Source organism: Blastomyces gilchristii, assembly GCF_000003855.2.
Source record: "Blastomyces gilchristii SLH14081 genomic scaffold supercont1.22, whole genome shotgun sequence".
In the NCBI taxonomy this organism is placed as follows: domain Eukaryota; kingdom Fungi; phylum Ascomycota; class Eurotiomycetes; order Onygenales; family Ajellomycetaceae; genus Blastomyces; species Blastomyces gilchristii.
Genome location: NW_003101660.1, coordinates 1 through 25,547, shown reverse-complemented (window position 1 = coordinate 25,547; position 25,547 = coordinate 1). Strand labels below are relative to the sequence as shown.

General features: G+C 30.1%; 1 protein-coding gene across 1 annotated transcript; it reads right to left on the bottom strand.

Moving 5' to 3' along the window:
• Positions 1-23,961: 23,961 nt before the first annotated feature.
• BDBG_08026 (uncharacterized protein) lies at positions 23,962-24,738 on the bottom strand. Its single transcript, XM_002621357.2, has one exon. It carries the CDS (start codon positions 24,716-24,718, stop codon positions 24,398-24,400), a length of 321 nt encoding a protein of 106 aa, XP_002621403.1. The 5' UTR covers positions 24,719-24,738; the 3' UTR covers positions 23,962-24,397.
• Between the last annotated feature and the right edge of the window lie 809 nt (positions 24,739-25,547).

Genomic DNA, 25,547 nt, shown 5'->3' with positions numbered 1-25,547 from the left:
TCTCTTATTAAGAATATTCTCAATCTCTTACTCAAGCTCATTATCTTCTTCTATAATGCCTGATGACTGTCAGTCAGAAGTCAGCTGAGAGAGAAATGAATCAGTAACAGTGCAGCAGAGCAAGCTTGTATGAAATACATCATGAATTTCTGATAATGTGTTAAGACAGTAGTTGTGACTATCTAGAACTTCTATCACTTTATATCTGATATGATGATAGTCTAGTGTACAAGATAAATATATGATTTATATATTCTTAAGATTCAATTATACAAGATCTTCTATCTTATACTGCTCTGTGAAATCTTATCAGATATTGATTTGATCTTCTTAGTCTTATTTCATAATTATCATGAAGATCTCTACTCAGTCACAGATGTCTCAGAGTGTTATTACTATATTATCAGCAATTTGAATGAGACTGTGAGAGTTCAGTGTGAACTGTGTAATCTCTAGAAGATTCAATACTTTCATATGATATTCATGTATAAGAAAGAACAGACTTATATCTGTTGAAACAGTATCTCAACTGTTGATAGTGATCTCTGTATATAGAAGAAGATTATATCAATTATCTTATAAGTAATTATAGAACTTATAAAGATAATTCTTTACAGTCTCAATTATCTATTCTGATACATTATCAGTCTCAGAATGATAGACAGTTGATAGATAATATATAATCTTAAGAACTTGACAGATTCTTGTTCAGAGAGTGCTCATGAATTAATAACTCTGAATTAATACTATTAATCTCAGTAACTCATACATTCAATAGAATGAACTCTGTAAGAAGGCCTCAGTAACTTATTCAGTATTCATCTTATTACAAGATTTCAATATTATATTCTTACTTAGTTAATTAATAATGATCAGAATGTTTCTACAATCTTTACTCTCAGATAGATTAATAGCAAAGTCAATTACTACATCTTATTAGATTCTATCAGAAATATCAAGTGATTTCAGTAGATCTTTTCTACAGTTCTTTTATAAGATAATAAAAGAACAGTAGTTGCAGTTTTAGATAAAGCATCTGATACTGTTTAATATCTCAGATTAATAGAATTCTCAGAAGATCATTCTATACAGTTATTCACAGCCTGAATAATCAGTTATATATAAATCATGTATCTCTTGTATTATCTGAGTGTATAAGAGTTCAGAGTAAGAGACTCAGCATTATTCACAGAATTGTAGAGTATTATTATCATTAATTAAACATTCTGAGATATCAGTTCTTATACATAGTTCTGAAGAAAATTAAGATACTTCTTAATATACTACTTTAGTGAGAGTCTGAAGAAGTTCATCAGTCTGAGCTGTTATATATCACAGTTTATTCAGTGTAGAAGAAGTGAAGATATTAATATCAGTGTCAGTTCAGAGAGAGAGTGTTCTAATTAAAGAAGTATGTATAGTGTTATGAGTTGTTCTATCTTAATCAATCAATATCTTCAGATCTAAGAGCTGATGTTCTCAGTTCATTCAGTACATGTCTGTTATATCAGACAGTATATCTTGTTCTCATCACAAGAGAGCATCTATTATTGAGTTCTGACTGCTGAGATGATAGTGTATTATAAAATGAAAGCAGCTTAGAAATTCAGATTATTATATCTATCATTCAGTGAGTTTACAGATAATTGTAAAGTGCTTGAGATTCTTATAATCTGTGATTATTTCAAATTTGAAGATACTTTAGAGTTCAGAGTCTCATTCTTCTAGACAGTGTATAATTGTAAGAAGTTTCTTATTATAGATCTCATAATTGCATTCAGTGAGACTCAGTTTCTTAGATATGAAGATATATAATTATAGAACATCTTCATTATTATATTACAATATTACTTCTTCTATCACATAGTCAGAGAAATCAGCTTCAATAACTGTTTCATGATCAGAGTTAAATATTATTAACAGAGAGATATTGATGAATATTTTCTTCATCTGTATAAATACAGCTTCAGTATTTACTGATTACTGAAATACTGAGTTCTTCTTAGTGAGTTCTGTAAGTGATCTCACAATATCTGAGAAGTTTCATATAAATCATTAATAGAAGTTAGTAAATCTGATGAAGCTTTGTACATCTTTCACAGTATATGAAGCTTCTCATTCAAGAATGATAGAGACTTTCTCAGAATTCATTCAAATCTCCTTATTAGCTTCTATAATAAAACTCAGATATTTAATACTCTTGACTTTAAAATCATACTTGTCAATATCTATCAGTAGTTCTGCTTCTTATAACTATTATAATATCTTTCACACATATTCTTAATATTCTTTTCTGAATTCATTAGTAAAGATGAGAATGTCATCAAGATATACAGATATAAATTCATTAGAAAAATCTCAGAGTACTCAGTTAATATACTTCTGAAATATACTGAGAGTGTTAGTCAGTTCAAAGAGTGTGACTACTTATTCAAAGAGATCATATTATGTTCAGAATGCTGTAAGTCACTCATCTTCTTCAGTAATGTGAATCTTATGAAACACAGTGATGATATCTAACTTTGTAAATCATTGAGCTTGTTTAATATAAGCTAGAGTTTCATTGATAAGAGATAAAGAATAACAGTTCTTCTTCATTAATCTGTTCAATTCTCAATAATTCACACAGAACTGAAGTTCTTCATCTAGTTTCTTTGTAAAGAGAATAGAGGCTGTGATGAAAGAGTTACTAATGTGTATGAATTCTTTATTTAACAGATTATTGAGTGTCTTTCAAAGAAGAAGAAGTCTATCTCAGAACATGTTATAAAGAGAGTCTTATAATGATTCAGAGTTCTTATCATTCTTCTTTTTTAACTTGATACGGTGATTCACTTCTGAATCTTATAAGAGAGATAGATGTGTAGCATTATTTTCTTATTAGAAGATATCTAGATATTCATGATATTATTGAGAAAGTTTTGTACAAGAATCTGTTGTTATAACACAGAATAACTTTTCTAGAGTCTTTTTAATATCAGTCAGACTGATAGAATAGATTGATACATAATTCTGCTATCAGTGATTCTTTCAGTGACTTCTTTTTCTGAGTATTTCATAGATATTAACAGAGATCTGTGTCAGATTCATAGTTTTATAAATGTTATTCTTATGAACTCTATCATTGTTAGAGAATATTAAACTCCTGTTTCACGCATCTAATAAGATGTCTTGTTCAGATAGTCAGACAAGTTCTAATATAAGATTATAATCAAGATTATTAACTTCATATATATAGATATTTTCACACTGATGTTCTTCAATATCTATGTTTAGTTTTATCATGTAACAGATGTAAACATCTTTTGAACTATTTGTAAGAATAAGTGCTCGCAGGCGATTATTCAGGTGTTTACAGCTTGGCGTGATATGTACTGTTAACTACTAGAAGTATTCATGATAGAAAGATAAAAATGTAGAAATTAAATGTATAGTAGCATTCAAGCTGAGCTGTGAATAGTATTTATGAACTTCAGTCTATATAGTTATATATAGTCAAGAGCCGCTAGCCCTATTAATTACACAAGAGATAGAAATAGAGGTAAAGAATTTATAAGAAGTGAGATTTCTTATATACTCTTCTCTCTCTAAGACTTCATCTGCAAAGCCTTTCACTGAGTGACTTTATAGAATCAGCTCAGCACTGCAGTGATACTCACTAAAAATTCTTTACATCTATAAAAAATCTCAGTGAGGAAAAATCCCTTATTATTATAAAGAAAAAAGAGTTTATCACTCAGTTTCTTATTCTATGAGATTCTTTGTAATCTACAGATTCTTCTCTGACTATCACACAGATTCATCTCATATCTTTCATACAGAAGAGTTTCAGTTAACTCTCAATTATTTTCACAAGATTCTTATGTAATCATCACACAGATTCATCTTATAGATGAATCACTCTCTATAAAATCACTCTCATGAAAGAGAAGTATTCATAAGTTAATCTTTTACTTATTCTTATAAATCATTATTCTTTAACACTGTAGAATTGTGAGAAATTTTTCATTCTTTTATTAACTCTGTAGAATTGTAGAATCAAGATATTCACAGTCTATAATCACTCTTTATAGTTATATAGAAAGATTCAGATCTGTAATTCATAATCACTCTTATTTACTAGAGTGATCTAACTGTTTCATAAGATCACTCACAGTGTAAGTAAATCTCTTTAAAGTAGTATAAATATTTCAGATCTGTCTGCAGAATCTTATCTTCTTTTCTCTTTTTCTATAACAGCTCTTATTCTTATAAACTGTGAGTATTCTTATTCATCTGTGAAGTATTTTTACTTAAATAATAGAGAGAGAGTGTTTCTGACAATGTCTATATATTAATTCAAGAACTTCTCAAGAATAAAAATTTTTTCAATTTCAATATCTTTATAAATAATGTCTGACTGCTGCTGAGCTTCTCATGAGTGTCTCTGTGACTTCTCTGATTGCTTTTTACTGACTGATGAAGCAGAAGTGCTGCTGTTCATGACTGTGTCTTTATCTTCTTCAGCTCTGTCACTGTACCTGATCTTCAGATTAGTAGCTAATTTCATGCCTTCTTCAGATCAGCTTCTGACTCTAAGCAGTGCAGTCTCTCTCTTTACTGTAAGTCTTCTTATAAGTAATTTCTTACAGACTCTAGCTGATAATTCTTGTGAACCTCTCAGTGTTATCAGTGTCTTCTGCAGTTCTGCAGACCTACAATCATTTTCTCTCTATCTGCACAATCTCTGATCAGGTATATGTGAATATGTCTCAGTTTTCTATCAATGATTCTCACACTGCAGCGCATTTTCACAATCTCATTATCAATGAGAGATAGGTTTCTAAGTACCTGTAAAATTCAGATAATCAAGGCAATGTGAATGCTATGAATTTATAATGAGAGTTAATCTGAGCAGATGAGCTCTCTCTCTGTGTCTTAATTATTTTCAGACTGAATACTTCAGCACAACTGAGAAAGTAGATATAGCTTTATAAGAAGTATCTGATCACATGTGCAGATGATCAGCTCTCAAGATTCTGTTACAACTGTGTATACTCTGATATCTAGCTTCTCTGAAGTCTGTGTATTTCTGACAGTCTTTATATCAAATGTAATAATTATCTGTACTGCAGATATAATACTCTCTACTTCTTTGAAGAAGAAAATTGATAGTTGTAAGAGAATTGAGTGTTATAAATGATGAGAATATGAGTTTGAGTTTTCTTTATTTTTTCTTTATTAGTCTCTAAATTATGTTCACAGCTCTGTTTTTATTTTCTTATTTCTTAACTTTAATAAGAGCATGATTTCTTCTTCTCTTATATATGCTATGAACTGTTCATCTCAGTAGAAACTTATTATCTTATAGACTAGAACTTATAAATGATAGTATTAATATCTTTATTATAATCAGATTCTTAGTAAAGACTGTATTATTCTGACTTATCAGAATTCACAGTATAAAAGTCATATCTCAGCTTCTGCAGATATCTTATCTACTTAAATAATTTTTAAGTGAACTCATTTATCTTATCAGAATACTCTTATCACTGAATCTTGAATCAGAGCTTATAATCTCACTTCTCTGAGTTAATAATTTCTTTAATCTGATATTCTCTTTCATTCTCTAGTACTTTATAAATAGAGTGATGAGTCACAGAGTTCTCTTCTAAGAATTTCTTATATTCACAGAGTAAAGAGATATAAAAAACATTATATATCTATAACTCAAGTGACAGTTTTAATCTATAGAACTGTGAGTTAATTTTCTTCATAATCTTATAAGACTCTGTCTGTAAGAGATTCAGCTTCTTACTAGATCTTTATATAATAATATTTTCTAAACTCAGTCAGACTCTATTATCTTTCTTAAAACTCTTTATAATATACTTAAAGTCATAGTATCTCTTCTGATACTCTTGAGTCTTTCTTAAGAATTTGCAGACTTTTTCTCAGATCTTCTGAATTCTCTCAGTCTATTCACAGACATTATTACACTCTATAGTATACTCTTGTAAGTTTATCAAGATTATTCATAGATAAGTCTTAGTGAGTATCTCAAAGAGAGTTTTATCTGTACTGACATGCTTTGAGTTATTATATATAAACTCTGTGAGTAATAATCAATGTATTCAGTTATTCTGATTGTAATTGACAAAGTATTACAGATACTGTTTCAATATACTTATTAGATATTCTATCTGATTATCTGTCTATTGATGAAAAATCATGCTTAAATCTTATAAGATTTTCAGTATAGTTATTAGATCAGATCAGAACTCTTCTGTGAAGATTAATTCTCTATCTGAGATAATATTCACAGATAACTCATACAACTGAATTATATTACAGATGAAGATATGAGTCAAATTCTTTGACTTCAAGTTCTTATAAGTGAGTATAAAGTGTGTTATCTTGATGAAGTAATTCACTATCACTAGCATACTGTCAAAGTAGGCATTATATATGTTCTTGCTTTCAGAGAGACTTATAAGAGTATTTATTTCTAGTTATTTTCAAGGTTTCTACAGAATGAATAGAGAAGTAAGTTCTTTATATAATCTGAATTACACTATTTATGAATTCTGATAAATAGTATAAGAATTTACTATCTTCTTCATAAGTTCTTATATCTTCAGTTAGAAGTATTTTCTTATGAATAACTCATGAGTTCTAGTATCTGTAAAATGATCTGCTAGAGAAGAGTTATAATGCCTTTTAATAAGTTCTATATATAGAAACTCATTCATAGATATATAAATCCAGCTCTCTCTTTGTAAGAGATTATTTAAGTCTCTTTAATTCTTTATTTCTGCAGGATTGATTTCTGCTGTAAGCAGTTTCTGAATATACTGAGTATATTCATTCTTCAGTTACAGTTCAGACAATCTGAATAGAAGATCTTATAAAGACTTATACTCTGTTTTCTCTTATATCAGGTTTTTCACAGTGCTTCTCAAAGCCTGTAAATTCTTCAGATTATAGATATTCTCTTCAAGAATTCTCACAGAGATTCTCAGAGTATTAACTCTCAGTGTTATAGAGAGTAGTTATACAGACTTCTTCTCTCTCTCTTCTTTCTTCTCTTATAAGAGATTGAGAGACTCTTCAGTCAATCTCTTTGTAACACTCAGTCTAAGCATTCTATAAAGCTTTTCTATCTTCTTTAGTCTCTCTGTGTCTGTTATTCTGATCTTCTTAATATAGTCTGATCTATAAGAGAGTCTGTCTGCTGAGTTCTTAGTTTTCTTAATATATTCTATTTTAAATCAGAACTTACTCAGTCTCTGAGCTTAGTAAATCTATTACTGTAAGAGTTTCTTAATTAAAGTAAACTATTATAAGCTGTTATAATCAGTTCTAACAGTAATCACTGTTATAAAACTCTTAAAGTAGTAATATCAGTAATGAAAGAATTTCACTATTATAAGAAGCTTCTGATTATGAATATTATAGTTGATCTCTGCAGATTGCATCTTTCATAAGAAAAAGATCACTGAAACTCAGTTCTTATTTAACTGTAGTTATAAGACTATTTCTGAAATTATAAAGAAGAAGATATCTATCTTTAATCTGATTAAGAGTAAGAAATTAAAGTGAAACAGTATCACTGTATCTGTAAATATCTGTTTTAATCTTATAAAGACTCTATGAGCTTCTGAAGTAAGAAAGTTCTTACAGTTCTCTCTTCTTAATAATCTTTTTATTCTCTATTCATAGAATGATTTCTTCTTATTTTCACTCTTCAGCATGTCTGTAAGAGTTAAGAAGATTCTTATAAATACAAAGATAAATCATCTATAGAAATTCACAAAGCTTAGAAAGATCTGAATCTCATGAATATTAGTTAGCTTCAGTCATAATAGAATAGTCTTAACTTATAAAGATTTTATCTGAATATTATCTGCAGTGATTATATATTCTAGAAAATTAATTCAGTAAGTATTGAAGTTGTACTTTATAAGCTTAATATACAGTTCTGTCTCATCTAAGATCTTCAATACACTTTATATATACTCAGTGTGTTCTTTCTTCTTCATAAAGTACACTATCACATTATTCAGATATATTATTATAAAGACATTCAAATATACATGAAGTATTTTATTAATAAAAGACTGAAATACTGTGAGAGCATTAGTCAGATCAAAAGATATTACTAGATATTTAAATAATTTCAGTGCAGTTCTAAAGACAGTCTTTCATTTATTCTCAGACTGTATTCACAGCTGTGTATATATATTAATTATATTCAGTTATATAAATATGACAGCTTCTGTGAGACAGTTAATCACATTCTTAATCAGAGATAGAAGATAGTGACTTTTTATTATCTTGAAGTTCAGATTATAATAGTCTATATATAATTTGAGATCTTTATTCTTCTTCTTCATGAATATTACAGAGACTTCTATGAAGATCTGTGAAGATTAAATGAAGTTATTCTTCAGATTCTTCTTTACATAGGTTCACAAGATCTCTGTCTTATAATGAGAGAGTTTATAGATTGATTCTCAGAAGAGTTTCTGCTCTTCTATTAAATCTATTATCAGATTCTTCTTATAATGAGAAGAAAGTTCAGCTGTCTTTACTGAGCTGAATATCTCTGTGAGATCTCAGTATTTCTCTGATATCTGAAGCTCAGTTTTCATGACTGTGAGATTCTCAGATACTTATAAAGTTATTATATAGATAAGCTTGTCTTCTCTAATCAACTCTGCAGTATTAACTGATTCTATTTCTATAAATAAGTCTGTTAACACTGATCAGAAGTATAAACCTGACTTGTGAACAGCTATGTGCAGATTATGTCTTTAAAGCTATACAAGTTTCAAGTACATATCATCTGTGATGTCTGTGATAATCACAGTTTCTGTAAATCTTCTTCAGATTTCAGAGAGATCTTGTAATTCAAAGATAACTCTTATAAGTTTCTCAGTTCTTAAGTCTGAGTTCTCATGCTCTGCTTATTATAAGAGCAGATTCTCAGTTTTCATCTTTCAGCTCATTCACTTCATGAGCTTTAGAGACATCACAGTGATCTGAGATTCTGAGTTCATTAATACTTTTTATACTTATGAGATAGCAGTACTGCAGTGCAGTCTCTCTCTGTAAATAAGCATTTTCATCAGAGAAGTAACAGATTCAGATATCAGCTTCAAGACTCTTAAGAAGACTATTGCTGACTTTGTCTATGACTTCTTAAATTTCTATTTTAATTTATTTAGACAGTTTGTATAAAGATGTTCTGATTTAGAACAGATGAAGTAGAGTCTCTTTTTCTTAATCTTTCTATTGTATACTCTGTTTATAGAAGCTTATAAAGCTCTTTCTCTCTGCTCAGCAGTCAGACACAAATCTCTCTATATCTTATCATCTTTTTCTGATAAATCTGTTCTCTGTTATTCTGACTCTTACAGAGCTGATCAGTAATTCACTCTTTACAGATCTATGACTCTCACAGTAATCTGTAAGTAGTGAATAAGAGTCATCAGTTTCTTCAGAGTCAAGAGCTTAGAGTCTTGTTTAATGAGCTTATTTTACATATCTTTATTCAGTCTCTTTATAAATATCATTATTAAGGTCTTGTTTCAGAGCTCTGTTTTCACAGATCTTAATTCACATCATAATTTTATAAAGCACTGTAAGTAGTCTTTATCAGATTTCTCATCTCTTTTTCTAATATTGATGATTACAGCTCAGATGTTCTCTGTTCAGCTTACAGAGTCTCTCAACTTATTCTCTAGATAGATTTTAAGAACAGATCAGTGAGATCTCTTATAATCATTCTCTAGATAGTTCAGTCAGTTCTTGACTTCAGTGTAATAGAGATCTGTTATTATATAGATAATAGCTTCTTCATCTTTCATATTACACAGTCAGACTTGTAAGTCAATTTTAAATACAAACTTGTAAAAGCTTTTATAGATTGTAATTCAATAAGTGATCTTAAGTGATTACAGCTTAAGAAAGTTTCTTTTCAGTTTGCAGATATCTCTGAAGATCATGTCTAGAGACTCAGTTTAAGAGTGTTTACAGATAGTAAGTATTTCTTATAGAAAAATAGCTTAATTCTGTAGAAGATGTTCAAGAATGTTCTTCACTGAGATTGATTTATTCATGAGTTCAGAGAGTTTCTCTATCATAGATGCAGAGAATGATGTTCTGTGAATGATTAATAAGTTCTCTAAAACTTCTTTTATAAGAGTTATTCATGATTCAGATGACTGCTTCTGAGTGTCTGCAGTAGAATTTACAGAAATTGAAGCATGCAAGTTTCTAGTTCTTTCAGTCATAACAGATGATTGCTGACTGACTGAGCTTGAAATGTAAGAATAAGTGCTCACAGGTGATTATTCAGATGTTTGCAGCTTGATGTGATATATACTGTTAACTACTAGAAGTATTCACAGTAGAAAGATAAAAATGTAGAGATTAAATATATAGTAGTATTCAAGCTCAGCTGTGAATAGTATTCATGAACTTCAGTCTATATAGTTGTGTGTAGCCAAGGGCCGCTAGCCCTATTGATTACGCGAGAGATAGGAATAGAGGTAAAGAATCCGTGAGAAGTGAGATTTCTTACACTATTGAATTCTGCAAGAAGTCAGAGTTTTAATAAGAGAATATACTGAAGATTATAATATCTCACAACTGAAGATTTAATCATTGCATAGTGATATAGACTACTGTCTATCATGACTTTCATATTATACATGTTATTAATCACAGTAGATATAAGAATTATATTCATTATCATTTTCTCTTTAAATTATTATCATTTAATCTCTTCAAGCTTCTGTTTATAAATTTGAATAGAAGCTAGTGTTTTCTCTGTTTCACTGAGATATTCTTGTAATTATCTTCTGAATCTTTCTTCACTGCAATGTGATTGATATAAACAGATGCTGATTCATTCTTTGAATAAGAAGACACTGATCTTTCTCTTGATTAAGAAGATGCTGATCTTTCTCTTGAGTGTGAAGATACATAGATTGATTAGTAGTTAGAAGCAATGTGTTCTAATCAGTTATAGTTAATATATACTTCATATTGACATTGATCAGTGACTTCTTCAGAAGTGATCTCAGGAATTCAGAAGCCTGTTCAAACAGTGAAAACTCTTGCTTATGTATAGATATTTGAATCTATTCAGTTCATGATATCTGCATCATTGCTGTTATTCTTCAGCACAGATGTATAAGTGACTGAAGTGTAATATCTTCTATCACTGTTTTATATACTCTTGAGCTTAATAAGACAGTTATTCAATGTTCAGAGCTGTGTACAGAAATCTTCATAAGTTAAGTTTTCATTTACACTTATAAAAGTCTGTAAGAGTTCAAAAATTAATGTCTTCTTAAGTATACTAATCTTCATTTAATTCTTTCAAGATTGATCACCTGCTTCTAAAATCTTGATATTGAAGTCAGAAATAAATATTGTAAGAGAAATGTTTCTCTGTCAGATACTCTGTAATCAATCTAATACTTTCTATTGTATGGCAGTGTCTTGGAACAGAATATCAAGATATTTAATGATATTATCAGGTGTTTGTAACACTGATTTGCATGCTTTTATTTATAAGTGAAACTTCTATTTCACACAATTCTTCAATCTTTCATTAATATATCAATCTTGATTGATTAATGAACTGATGACATCTTCATCTATACTTAGTTTCATGAGCATTTTCATTCTTCATGATAAGTAGAGAGTGAGATCAGAAGTATTAAAATATATAAAAGTATCTAAGCATTCTTTCAGTACTTTTATATTCAATTCTGTAGATGTTGAAATTGTATGAGTTAATTATTGAATCTCTTTATATTAAAGTTATTGAGTCACATGTATGTCTGCTATCTGTTACTGTTGTAATTTCAACATTACTCAGAGTCACTGTGATATTATATCTATACTCACATTCAAGAGTTTCATATTATCATTAGACATGATTATATCAATTATCAGATATGTAATTATATAAATCTCTTATATATCTGAGTGTCAGAACTCTCAGATCTTTTACTGATATTCTCTTATAAGATCTTACTCTCTTCATAAGATTCTGTTACAGAGTCAGAATAACTGATGAGTAAGCTTCTATCTGAGAACTCAGTGTTCACTTAACTGTTTGACTGTTTCTCTATTTCTTATGTATTGTTATGTGTTCAGATATCTCTCAATGAATAATCATTTCTAATGAGAAGATAATATGTAAATAATCATTTCTAATAAGAAGACAATGAATGTGTTTCTAGTGTAAGAGGTCTACACTGAATAGATCAGTATAATATTGATAGGTCTTATATAACAAAGAGAAAAACATTAGAGAGGAAAGAAAGAGAAAGTGCAAGAATCAGTGATCAAGGTGAATATTTATACACATATGTGATGATGTACACGGTGGAGCTTCAGGGTGGAAGAATATACACGCGTTCATAGCGGCCGAGGATCGGTGATCAGAACATACATGTTTGTAGCAGCTGAGAATCAGTGATCAGAAATGGCCGAGAATCAGAGTGTACATGTTTGAGAGTGAAACGGAAGAATCTATGAAGTGTAACAGAATAGTCTATATGATTGATCAGGCGCAGCCCGCTACATATACAATAATAGCTCTTCTATACATTAGTCAGAGAAATCAGCTTATACTATTTCATATCAGATGATATATTAGCAGAGAAGTATTAATGAATATCTCTTTATTTATATAAATGCAGCTTCAGTGTTCACTGATCACTGAAATACTAAGTTCTTCTTAATAAGTTCTGTAATTAATCTTGTAATATCTGAGAAGTTTTATATAAATTACTGATAGAAGTTAGTAAATCTGATGAAGCTTTATACATCTTTCACAGTATATGAAGCTTCTCATTCAAGAATGACAGAGACTTTCTCAGAATTCATTTGAATTCTCTTATCAGCTTCTATGATAAAACTCAGATATTTAATACTCTTGACTTTAAAATCATACTTATCAATATCTATTAATAGTTCTGTTTCTTATAATTATTGTAATACTCTTCAAACATGTTCTTGATATTCTTTTCTGAATCTGTCAGTGAAGATGAGAATGTCATTGAGATATACAGATATAAATTTATCAAGGAAATTCTGAAGTGCTCAGTTGATATACTTTTGAAATATACTAGAAATATTAGCTAGTTCAAAGTAGACTGACCGTGTGACCGTGTCTGAGACCAGGACCAGAATTTTTGATAGTCTCATTGTCAATTCGACAGATTCCATTACACAGTTCTAACATTAGATAGTAGTTTCATACTGTCTCAGTGAGACTTACTGTCTACTCTTGTCACATTTTTCAAATGAGACCATGATTTTCACTTCTCAATTTAAATTATTTTTATTGCTTTAAATGACTTTAAATCTCATTTGAGTGTTACCAAAAAGTGTTACTTTTTAAAAAATTAAAAATAGTCTAAAAAAAATCTTAAAATGTCTAAAAATAGTAACTTTATGTCAAGAATGAGACTAAATGAGATCAAATGAGACCACTTTCTCATTTTTTTCAAGTCATGATTTCATTTTGAGATCTGATATATAGTTACTTTGCATGTTTATTTAATGATTAGTTTCAGCGGGATTCACGCCAAGAAATGTATGAGACCAGACCAAATGAGACCAAACGTGAAATTCATGATCCCGGCGGTCAGTCTAGTTCAAAGAGAGTAACTACTCATTCAAAGAGATTATAACATGTCTGAAATACTGTAAGTTATTCATCTTCTTCAGTGATACAGATCTTATGAAATACAGTAATGATATCTAGTTTTATAAATTATTAAGCTTATTCAATATGAGCTAGAATTTCATTAATCAGAGATAAAGAATAGCAGTTCTTCTTGATTAATCTATTCAATTCTTAATAGTTCATACAGAATCAGAGTTCTCTGTCTGATTTCTTTGCAAAGAGAATAGAAGCTGTAGCAGAGAAATTGCTAATATATATGAATCTCTTATTTAACAGATTATTGAGTGTCTTTTAAAGAAGAAGAAGTTCATCTCAGAACATGTTATAAAGAGAATCTCATGATAATTCAGAGTTCTTACTGTTCTTCTTCTTTAACTTGATACTGTGATTCACTTCTGAACCTTGTAAGAGAGATAGATTTGTAACATTATTATCTTATCAGAAGACATCTAGATATTCATGATGTTATTAAGAGAGTTTTATATAAGAATCTGTTATTATAATACAGAATAACTTTTCTAGAGTCTTTTTAATATTAATCAGACTGATGAAATAGATTGTCACATAATTCTGCTATCAGTGATCTCTTTTTCAGAGTATTTCATACATATTGACAGAGATCTGTATCAGATTCATGATTTTATAAATGTTATCTTTGTAAATTCTATCATTGTTAGAAAATATTAAGCTTCTGTTTTAAGTATTCAATAAGATGTCTTATTCAGATAGCTAAACAAGTTCTAATATAAGATTATAATCAAAATTATTAACTTTATATGTATAGACATCTTCATATTGATGTTCTTCAATATCTATGATTAACTTTATTATATAACAGATACAAATGTCTTTTAAGTTATTAAATTCTGTGAGAACTTGAGATGTTAATAAGAGAATACACTGAAGATTATAATATCTTACAACTGAAGATTTAATTATTGCATAGTAACATAGACTGCTATCTATCATAGTCTTCATATTATACATGTTATTCATTATAGTAGATACAAGAATCACATTCATTGTTATTTTTTCTTCAAATTATTATCATCTGATCTCTTCAAGCTTCTGTTTATAAATTTAAACAGAAGCTAATCTTTTCTCTGTTTTATCAGAGTGTTTTTATAGTTATCTTCTGAATCTTTCTTCACTGCAATGTGATTAATATGAACAGATGCTGATTTATTCTTTGAATGAGAAGACACATAGATTAATTAGCAGTTGAAAGTAATATGTTCTAATCAGTTATAGTTGATATATACTTCACATTGATATTAATCAGTGACTTCTTTGAGAGTGATCTCAGAAACTCAGAAGCCTATTCAGATGACAGAGACTCTTGCTTATGTATAGACATTTAAATCTATTCAGTTCATGATATCTGTATCATTACTATTATTCTTCAGCACAGATGTATGAGTGACTAAGATGTAACATCTTCTATCACTGTTCTGTATACTCTTGAGCTTGATAAGATAATTATTCAATGTTCAGAGCTGTGTGCAGAAGTCTTCATAAGTTAAGTCTTTATTTATACTTATAAGAGTCTGTAAGAGTTTAAAAGTCAATGTCTTCTTAAGCATACTAATCTTTATTCAATTCTCTCAAGATTGATCACCTGCTTCTAAGATCTGAGTGTCAAAGTCAGAGATAAATGTTATAAGAGAAGTGTTTCTCTGTTAGATACTCTGTAATCAATCTAATACTTTCTATTGTATGAAAGTGTCTTGAAACAGAATATTAAGATATTTGATGATATTATCAGATGTTCACAATGCAGATTCACATACTTTTATTCATGAATGAAACTTCTGTTTTATATGATTCTTCAATCAGTTATTGATATATCAATCTTGATTAATTAATAATCTAATGATATCTCTATCTACACTCAGTTTCACAAGTATTTCCATTCTTCATAATGAGTAGAGAGTGAGATTGAAAGTATTAAAATATATAAGAGTATCTAAGCATTCTTTCAGCACTTTTGTATTTGATTCTGTAAATGTTGAAATTACATGAGTTTCTTATTAAGTTAATCATTGAATTTCCTCATATTGAAGTTATTAAGTCACATGCATATCAGCTATCTGTTACTGTTGTAATTTTAATATTACTTAAAGTCACTGTGATATTACTTCTATACTTGTATTCAAGAGTTCTCTCATATTGTTATTAGATATGTTGTTCATTGAATATGTGATATCTATGAAATCTGAAGAAGTGTAATTATATGAATATCTTATATATCTAAGATGTCAGAACTCTCAGGTCTTTCACTGACATTCTCTTGTAAGATCTTATTATAAGGCTAGAGTAACTGATGAGTAAGCTTCTATCTAGAGACTTAATATTTACTTAGCTATTTGATTTTTTTTCTATTTCTTATATGTTATTACGCATTCAGATATCTTCTTAATAAGTAATCATTTCTAATGAGAAGATGACATGTGAATAATTATTTCTAATAAGAAGATAATGAATATTTTTCAAGTATAAGAGACCTACACTGAATAGATTGATATGATATTTATAGGTCTTATATAACAAAGTAAAAAATGTTAGAGAAGGAAAGAAAGAGAAAGTATGAGAATCAGTGATCAGAGTGAATATTTATATATATATGTAATGATGTACACAGTGGAACTTCAGAGCAGAAGAATAGAAGTTTCATAGATTTCAGTCAAGAATCAGTAACTTAGAATAAAAACGATAAAAATCTGTGAAGGGTAATGAAAATAAATAAAATATAATTGATCAGACGCAGCTCGTCACAGAAAAGATTAGAAACTTAACTAGAATTAAGTAGCTCTGATATTATTCTTAGTAAGAATCTTACTTATAAGTAAGCTAGTTATAGAAGCTAACTAAGTAGCAGCTCTTTAGAGAAAATGATAATCTCTGAAGTAAGTCTGAGAGAATAGAGACAGTGATTGATTATATAGAGTGTTAAAATATGTGGCGGGCTGCGCCCGATCAATCATATAGACTATTTCATTACACTTCACAGATTTCAATCACTTCATTCTTGAACACATACACTCCGATTCTCAGTCATTCTCAATCGCCGATCCTCGGCCACTATGAACGCGTGTATATTCTCCCGCCCTGAAGCTTCACTGTGTACACCACCACATACGCGTATAAATATTCATCTCAATCATCAATTCTCACACTTTCTCTTTCTTTTCTTCTCTAACATTTTTATCTTTGTTATATAAGACCTATCAATATTATACTGATCTATTCAGTGTAGGTCTCTTACACTATAAAAATGTTCATTGTCTTCTTATTAGAAAATAATTATTCATGTATTGTCTTCTCATCAGGAACAATTATTCATCAAGAAATATTCAAACATGTAATAACATGTAAGAAATAGAGAAATAGTTAAGTGAACACTGAGTTCTCAGATAGAAGCTGCTTATCAGTCACTCTGACCCTGTAATAAGATTCTATAAAGAGAATATCAGTGAAAGACCTGAGAGTTCTGACACTCAGATATATGAGATATTCATATAATTACACTTCTTCAAATTTCACAGATATCACACATCTGATAAATGATATAATCATGTCTAATAATAATATGAGAGAACTTCTGAACATGAGCATAGACACAGTATCACAGTGACTCTGAGCAATGTTGAAACTATAATAATAATAAATAGCTGATATGCATGCAACTTAATAACATTAATACAAAGAGATTCAATAACTAACTCACACAATTTCAACATCTACAGAATTGAATACAAAAGCACTGAAAGAACACTTAAATACTCTTATATATTTCAATACTTCTGATCTCACTCTTTACTTATTATAAAGGATGAAAATGCTCATGAAACTGAGTATAGATGAAGATACCATCAGTTCATTAATTAATTAAGATTGATATATCAATGAATAATTGAAAGATTATATGAAATAGAAGTTTCATTCATAAATAAAAGCATGTGAACCAGTATTGTGAATATCTGATAATATTATAAAACATCTTGATATTCTGTTCTGAGACACTGTTATACAACAGAAAGTATTAGATTAACTACAGAGTATCTGACAGAGGAATATTTCTCTTATAACATTCATTTCTGACTTCAACACTAAGATTCTAGAAGCAGATAATTAATCTTGAGAGAATTAAATGAAGATTAGCATACTTAAGAAGACATTAACTTTTGAGCTCTTACAAGCCCTTATAAGTGCAGATAAAGATCAGACTTATAAAGACTTCTACACACAGCTCTGAACAATAAATGACTGTCTTACTAAGCTCAAGAATATATAGAACAGTAGCAGAAGATATTACATCTCAGTGACTCATACATCTGTACTGAGGAATAACAATGATGCAGATACTATGAATTGAGTAGACTTGAATATCTATACATAAGCAAGAGTCTCTGCTGTTCAGACAGGCTTCTGAGTTTCTGAGATCACTCTCAAAGAAGTCACTGATTAACATCAATATAAAGTGTGCATTAACTGTAACTGATCAGAACACATTGCTTTCAACTGCTGATCAACCTATGTATCTTCATACTTAAGAGAAAGATCAGCATTTTCTCATTTAAAAGATGAATCAGTGTCTGTCCATGTCAATCATGTTATATTAGAGAAAGATTCAGAAGATAACTATAAGAATATCTCAGTGAAACAGAGAAAAGATTAGCTTCTGTTCAAATTCATAAACAGAAGCTTGAAGAGGTCAGATGACAATGATTTGAAGAGAAGATAATAATGAATGTGATTCTTGTATCTACTGTGATTGATAATATGTATAATATGAAAGTCATGATAGACAGTGATCTATGTCACTATACAATGATAAAATCTTCAGTTATAAGACATCATAATCTTCAGTATATCTCTTTATTAAAATCTCAACTCCTCACAGAATTTAATGATTCAAAAGACATTTATATCTGTTACATGATGAAGCTGATCATAGATGTGAGAGAACATTAACATGAAGATGTCTATGTATATGAAGTTGATAATCTTGATTACAATCTTATATTAGAACTTGCCTGACTATCTGAACAAGGCATCTTATTGAATGCTTAAAACAGAAGCTTGATATTCTCTAACAATAATAGAATTCATAAAGATGATATTTATAAGACTATTAATCTGACACAGATCTCTGCTAATATCTATGAAATGCTCAGAAAAAGAAGTCACTGAAAGAATCACTAACAGCAGAATTATATATCAATCTATTTTATTAATCTGACTGATATTAAAAAGACTCTAGAAAAATTATCTTATATTATAATAACAGATTCTTATACAAAACTCTCTCAATAATATCATGAATATCTAGATGTCTTCTGATAAGATAATATTATAAACATATCTTTCTTATAAGATTCTGAAGTGAATCACAGTATTAAGTTAGAGAAAAAGAATGATAAGAATTCTGAATTATTATAAGACTCTCTTTATAATATGTTCTGAGATGAACTTCTTCTTCTTCAAAAGACACTCAATAATCTGTTGAATAAAGAATTTATACACATTAGTAACTCTTTCACTGCAGCCTCTATTCTCTTTATAAAGAAATCAGGTGAAGAACTCTGATTCTGTGTGAACTATCAAGATCTGAACAGATTGATAAAGAAAGATTGATATCTCTTATCTCTCATCAATGAAACCCTAGCACAGATCAGATAAGCTCAATAATTTATAAAACTAGATATTATTACTGCATTTCATAAGATTCATATCATTAAAGAAGATGAATAACTTACAGTATTCTGAACATGTTATGATCTCTTTGAATAAATAGTCACACTCTTTGAACTGATCAATACTCTCAGTATATTTCAGAAGTATATTAACTGAGTACTCTGAGATTTTCTTAATAAGTTTGTATCTGCTTATCTAGATAACATTCTCATCTTCACTGATAAATTCAGAAAAGAATATCAAGAGTATATATGAAAGATATTATAATAGCTATGAGAAGCAGAACTATCAATAGATATTAACAAGTATGATTTTAAAGTCAAGAGTATTAAGTATCTGAGTTTTATTATAGAAGCTGGTAAGAGAATTTGAATGAATTCTGAGAAAGTCTCTGCTATTCTGTGAATGAGAAGCTCTGTATACTGTGAAAAATATATAAAGCTTTATCAGATTTGCTAACTTCTATCAGTGATTTATACAAAACTTCTCAGATATTATGAGATCACTTACAGATCTCATTAAGAAAGACTCAGTATTTCAATGATTAATAAATACTGAAGCTGCATTTATACAGATGAAGAAGATATTCATTAATACTTCTCTACTGATAACATTTAATTCTGATCATAAGATAGTTATTGAAACTGATTTCTCTAGCTATATGATAGAAGAAGTGATATTATAATATAATAATGAAGATATTCTATAATCATGTATCTTCATATCTAAGAAACTAAGTTCTGCTGAATACAATTATAAGATCTATGATAAGAAACTTCTCATAATTATATACTGTTTAGAAGAATGAGACTCTGAACTCTGAAGTATCTTCAAATTTGAGATAGTCATAGATTATAAGAATCTTAAATACTTTATAACTACTTATAAACTCACTGAATAATAGATACAATGATCTGAGTTCTTAAGCTGCTTTTATTTTATAATACACTACTGTTCTGATAGTCAGAACTTAATGACAGATACTCTCTTATAATGAGAGTAAGATATATTATCTGATGTAATAGATACTCACTGAATGAATCAAGAGCACTGACTCTTGAATCTGAAGATACTAGTTGATCAAGATGAAACAGTTCATGACACTATATGTACTTCTTCAGTTAGAACTGCTATTGATATCTTCACTTCTTCTACACTGAATAAACTGTGATATATAGCAGCTCAGACAGATAAACTTCTTCAGACTCTTACTAAAGCAGTATATCAAGAAGCACTCTGATTTTCCTCAGAACTATGTATAAGAACTGATATCTCAGAATGTTCAATTGATAATAATAATACTCTACAATTTTATAAATGACACTGAGTTTCTCACTCTGAGCTCTTACACACTCAGATAATACAAGAGATGCATGATTTGTATATAATCAGTTATTCAGGCTGTAAACAACTGTATAGAATAATCTTCTAAGAGTTCTACTGACTCAAGATATTAAATAGCATCAGATACTTTGTCTGAAACTGCAATTACTATTCTTCTATTATCTTATGAAAGAACTGTAGAAAAGATCTATTAAAATCACTCAATATCTCTGATAGAATCTGACAAGATGTAGTAATTAATTTCACTATTAATCTATCTGAGAGTAAGAGTTGTAGAAACATTCTGATCATTGTGAATCAACTGAGCAAAGATATAATATTGAAATCTTATGATAAGATGAATACTGAACAAGTCATTGAAGCTTTTCTATGAAGCTCATTCTATCAGATGTATGAATTACTGAGATCTATAGTATTGAATCAGAGCTGTCAATTTGTGAGCACTCTCTAAACAAGAATCTGTCAAGTTCTCAAGATTATATACTATCTATCAACTGTCTATCACTCTGAGACTGATAATATATCAGAATGAACAATTCAGATCATGAAGAATTATCTCTGTAAGTTCTGCAATTACTTATAAGATAATTGATATAATCTTCTTCTATATACAGAGATTGCTATCAACAGTTGAGATGTCATTTTAACAGATATAAGCCTGTTCTTTCTTACACACAGATATTATATGAAAGTGTTGAATCTTCTAGAGATCACACAGTTCACACTGAACCTCTGTAGTCTGATTCAGATCACTGATAATATAGTAATGAAACTTTAAGATGTCTGTGATTAAGCAGAGGTCTTCATGACAACTGTGAAACAAGATCAAGAGAATTAAATCAATGTTCACTGAGACTCTGCTGAACAATATAAGATAGAAGATCTGATATAATTGAATCTTAAAAATATATGAATCACATGTTCATCTTGTACACTAGATTACTGCCATGTCAAGTATAAAGTAATAGAAGTTCTAAATAGTCATAACTACTATCTTGACACATTATCAGAGATTTATAATGTATTTCACATAAGCTTGCTTTATCACACTGTCACTGATCTGTTTTCTTTTCAACTGACTTCTGACTGACAGCTATCAGACATCATAGAAGAAGATAATGAGCTTGAGTGAGAGATTGAGAATATTCTTGATAAGAGATCTCATGACTGTGACTGATAATATCTTATGAAATGAGTCAGCTATAATCAACTGACCTGAACTCTGAGTTCTGTGTTATCTGAAACAGCAGCTCTTGACTGATAAGAACTGCTTCTGAAAGAGAGGACTAATGTGACAGGCTGTGCCTGATCAATTATATAGACTATTCTGTTACACTTCACAGATTTCAATCACTTCATTCTTGAACACATATACTCTGATTCTCAGCCATTCTCAATCACTGATCCTCAGCTGCTATGAACACGTGTATATTCTCCCGCCCCGAAGCTCCATCATGTACACCATCACATACACATATAAATATCCACCTCAATTACTGATTCTCACACTTTCTCTTTCTTTTCTTCTCTAACATTTTTATCTTTGTTATATAAGACCTATCAATATTATACTGATCTATTCGGCGTAGACCTCTTACAAAATATGTATATAGCTTAAAATATAAACTACAGAGATCTTATTCTATAGTTTTCTTTTCTGTTCTTTTCTATCTATCTATTTAATATGTCTATCTTTAAGACTATGTTCTCTTTTCTTTTGTCATGATATTATCAAATGATTTCAAAGTATTAGAAGATATTAAAATACTGTAATTTATAAACAGTTTTAATATTCTGAGCTAGAATTTTCTGATTTTACATATCTGAAATTGATAAATATATAATAGTTGACTTTATAGATATAGAAAAAACCCTGAGAACTAAAAGTTCTCAGATAAATATCATAGTCTCTGACTATATACATCTATAATTGAAGAATAATAATAATAATAACTATTTAATTTTAAAACTGTATAATGAGTACACTGATCATGTGATCATATCTAAGATCAGAATCAGAATATTTAATAGTCTTATTATCAATTTAACTGATCTCATTACACTGTTTTAAGATTAGATAGTAGTTTTATACTGTTTCAGTGAGACTTACTATTAACTTTTATTACATTTTTCAAATGAGACCATGATTTTCACTTCTCAATTTAAATTATTTTTATTGCTTTAAATGACTTTAAATCTTATTTAAGTGTTATCAAAAAGTGTTACTTTTTAAAAAATTAAAAATAGTCTAAGAAAAACCTTGAAATGTCTAAAAATAGTAACTTTATATCAAGAATAAGACTAAATGAAATTAAATGAGATCACTTTCTTATTTTTTCTAAGTCATAATCTTATTTTAAGATCTGATGAATAGCTACTTTACATGTTTTTTTAATAATTAATCTCAGTGAGATTCACATTAAGAAATGTATAAGACTAGATTAAATAAGATTAAACATGAAATTCATAATTCTGGCAGTCAGTCTAGTAATAACTATCTATACAGACTATTGCAGCTTTCTATACAGACTATTACAGCTTTCTCTATAAGTAGTTATATAAGATATGTATTTTTTCAATCAATCATATTATAGAATGAGATCTGCAAGATCATATCTTCTATTCTAATCAGGTTTTTAAAGCATCTAATATATTGCTTCGCTTTGCTCCGCAAATTATATAGCAGTAATTATAATTGAATAAGAAAAAGATTATATAATTTAAAAATTATCTCTTTAATCAGAAAAGTAGACTCTTAATTTTATAAAGAGTGATTAAATCACATTTTCAGAACTCTGTTAAAATACTTATAGATTCACTATTAGAGAAATCTGATAATATTATAATCTTTACTGATTTAATAGCTGCTTACTTACTAAATCTGTCTTCACTCAAGATTTCATATTTTAAATGAGTTATTAAGCTTAATAAATATCTATAGAATTAGCTGTATATTTTTATGTGTAATTTTCTATATATATTTTTATCATATAATATATCATCTTAAAATCTAATTATGTTGTTGAGATATTGTTGAAAATATTTCATCATCATGATGGCGAAATGGCGGGCGTTGGGTGTAAGCGGGCGTTGAGTGGTTCATCACGTTAGATGGAGCAATTGCTAGGACAATGCCACTGGGCGGGCACCAACTACAGTGGATATTTTTGATGGGGTGCACGTGATGTTCATGTTACAGCATTTTTTGCATGGAAAAGTTGGTTTTTCTATAATAAATAGAGAGATAATATATATATATAGATTACTTTCTAGAACACTTTTCAATGAATATTCATTGAGATACTAATAATTGAAGTTGATTGAAATAGATTTACAGAGACGGGCGTTGGGTGGAAGCGGGCGTTGAACCCTTCAAGGCCAACATCTTTCACACCACCCCCCAACCCCTGGGGCAGCAGAATGTCCCCACGTAAATCGATTAATAATACCATATAACCTAGATAATGATCATTACATAGCCTAACTAGTCCGAGTTCTTCACCTTTGTTTCAACGGAAGTCTGGCATTGAGCGGGGTAAGATCTCGCGGGCCGCAAAATCCCAAATCCCAAATCCGATACCCCTGTCGAGCAGTTGTGTTCAAACAACAACAAAAATGGCCCTTGGCAGCTTGCCGGAGTTTGCTCTTTTCTTTTGTGCTTCAGGCGCGGAATCGAAACCATCCATCCCGCGACGCGGGCTCTCGTATCACAGGCGCACTGCACTGTTTCCCAGAGGCCAGGTCCGGATCTGCGAACGGCTGATTAATTGGGAGACAGATCTCGTGATGATGTGGGATCCTGTTATGTGCTAAGTAATGTGTTTGTGTACTGTACTTAGGAGTTGGTGGTGGGTTCGGGGTGAGAGTTTGGGTTTCGGGGTTCTGGTATGTGTAACTATACGAGTATCCCTTCGGATCACGAGTTGCCATGTTGCATTTCCAGCGGCTAACTGACAAAAATTCAATAGCAGAAGATGACATAATGAATAATGTCACCAAACGAGATGACAAAGATTTGAAAACGTATCGTTTGAATCCTACTGGTGGTACTCCATACAGTAAAACGCATTGATTCTTCTAACTACAACATATAACATTATTAATATGCTTACCCAAGCTGGCTGGCAAGTCGGAGGGGAGGGTTCCGGACTAAGGTTAAGGTTGCTCCATGGGGCAATAGACCTGGATGATTACAGGAAGATAAAGATATGTGTTGAGGTTGATATCAATGTATGAGCTATGACGGCGCTCCTGGGCTGGGTTCATCCATCCCTGGAACCCCTAGCGAACGCCTGTTTGCTGGACCGAAATCCTGGACATCTGAGCAAGTAACTAACCATGTTGAGCCTGCTCTATTCTCCAGCTGAAAGGGCTCTTGGTGCCTCGGGTTCTGCTAAGAAGCCGTTTATTACACTATATCATCGTGGCTCGCGGCCTATATAAGATATGCTCAATGCCCGTCTTCAAGGGCTCAATTTCATCAAACACCAACTCAGTCTTCACCATAGCAGCATAGGTGAACCGAAGAAACCAAACCGGTCCCCTATCTACCACCACAGCCAAAAAAGACCTTCCCAAAACCAAAAAAATAAAAAATAAAAATAAAAAATAAAAATAAAACCCAACCAACAAGGCCCAAAAAAATGGCACAAACAATCAAACCCCTCCTCCTCTACGGCACCATCCTCGGGCCCCCCAACCCCTTAAAGGTAGCCATCATCCTCCTCGAACTCAACCTCCCCTTCACAATCAACCCACTGGGGATTGCCGACGTGAAAAAACCCACCTTCCACGTCGCATCCCTGCCCTC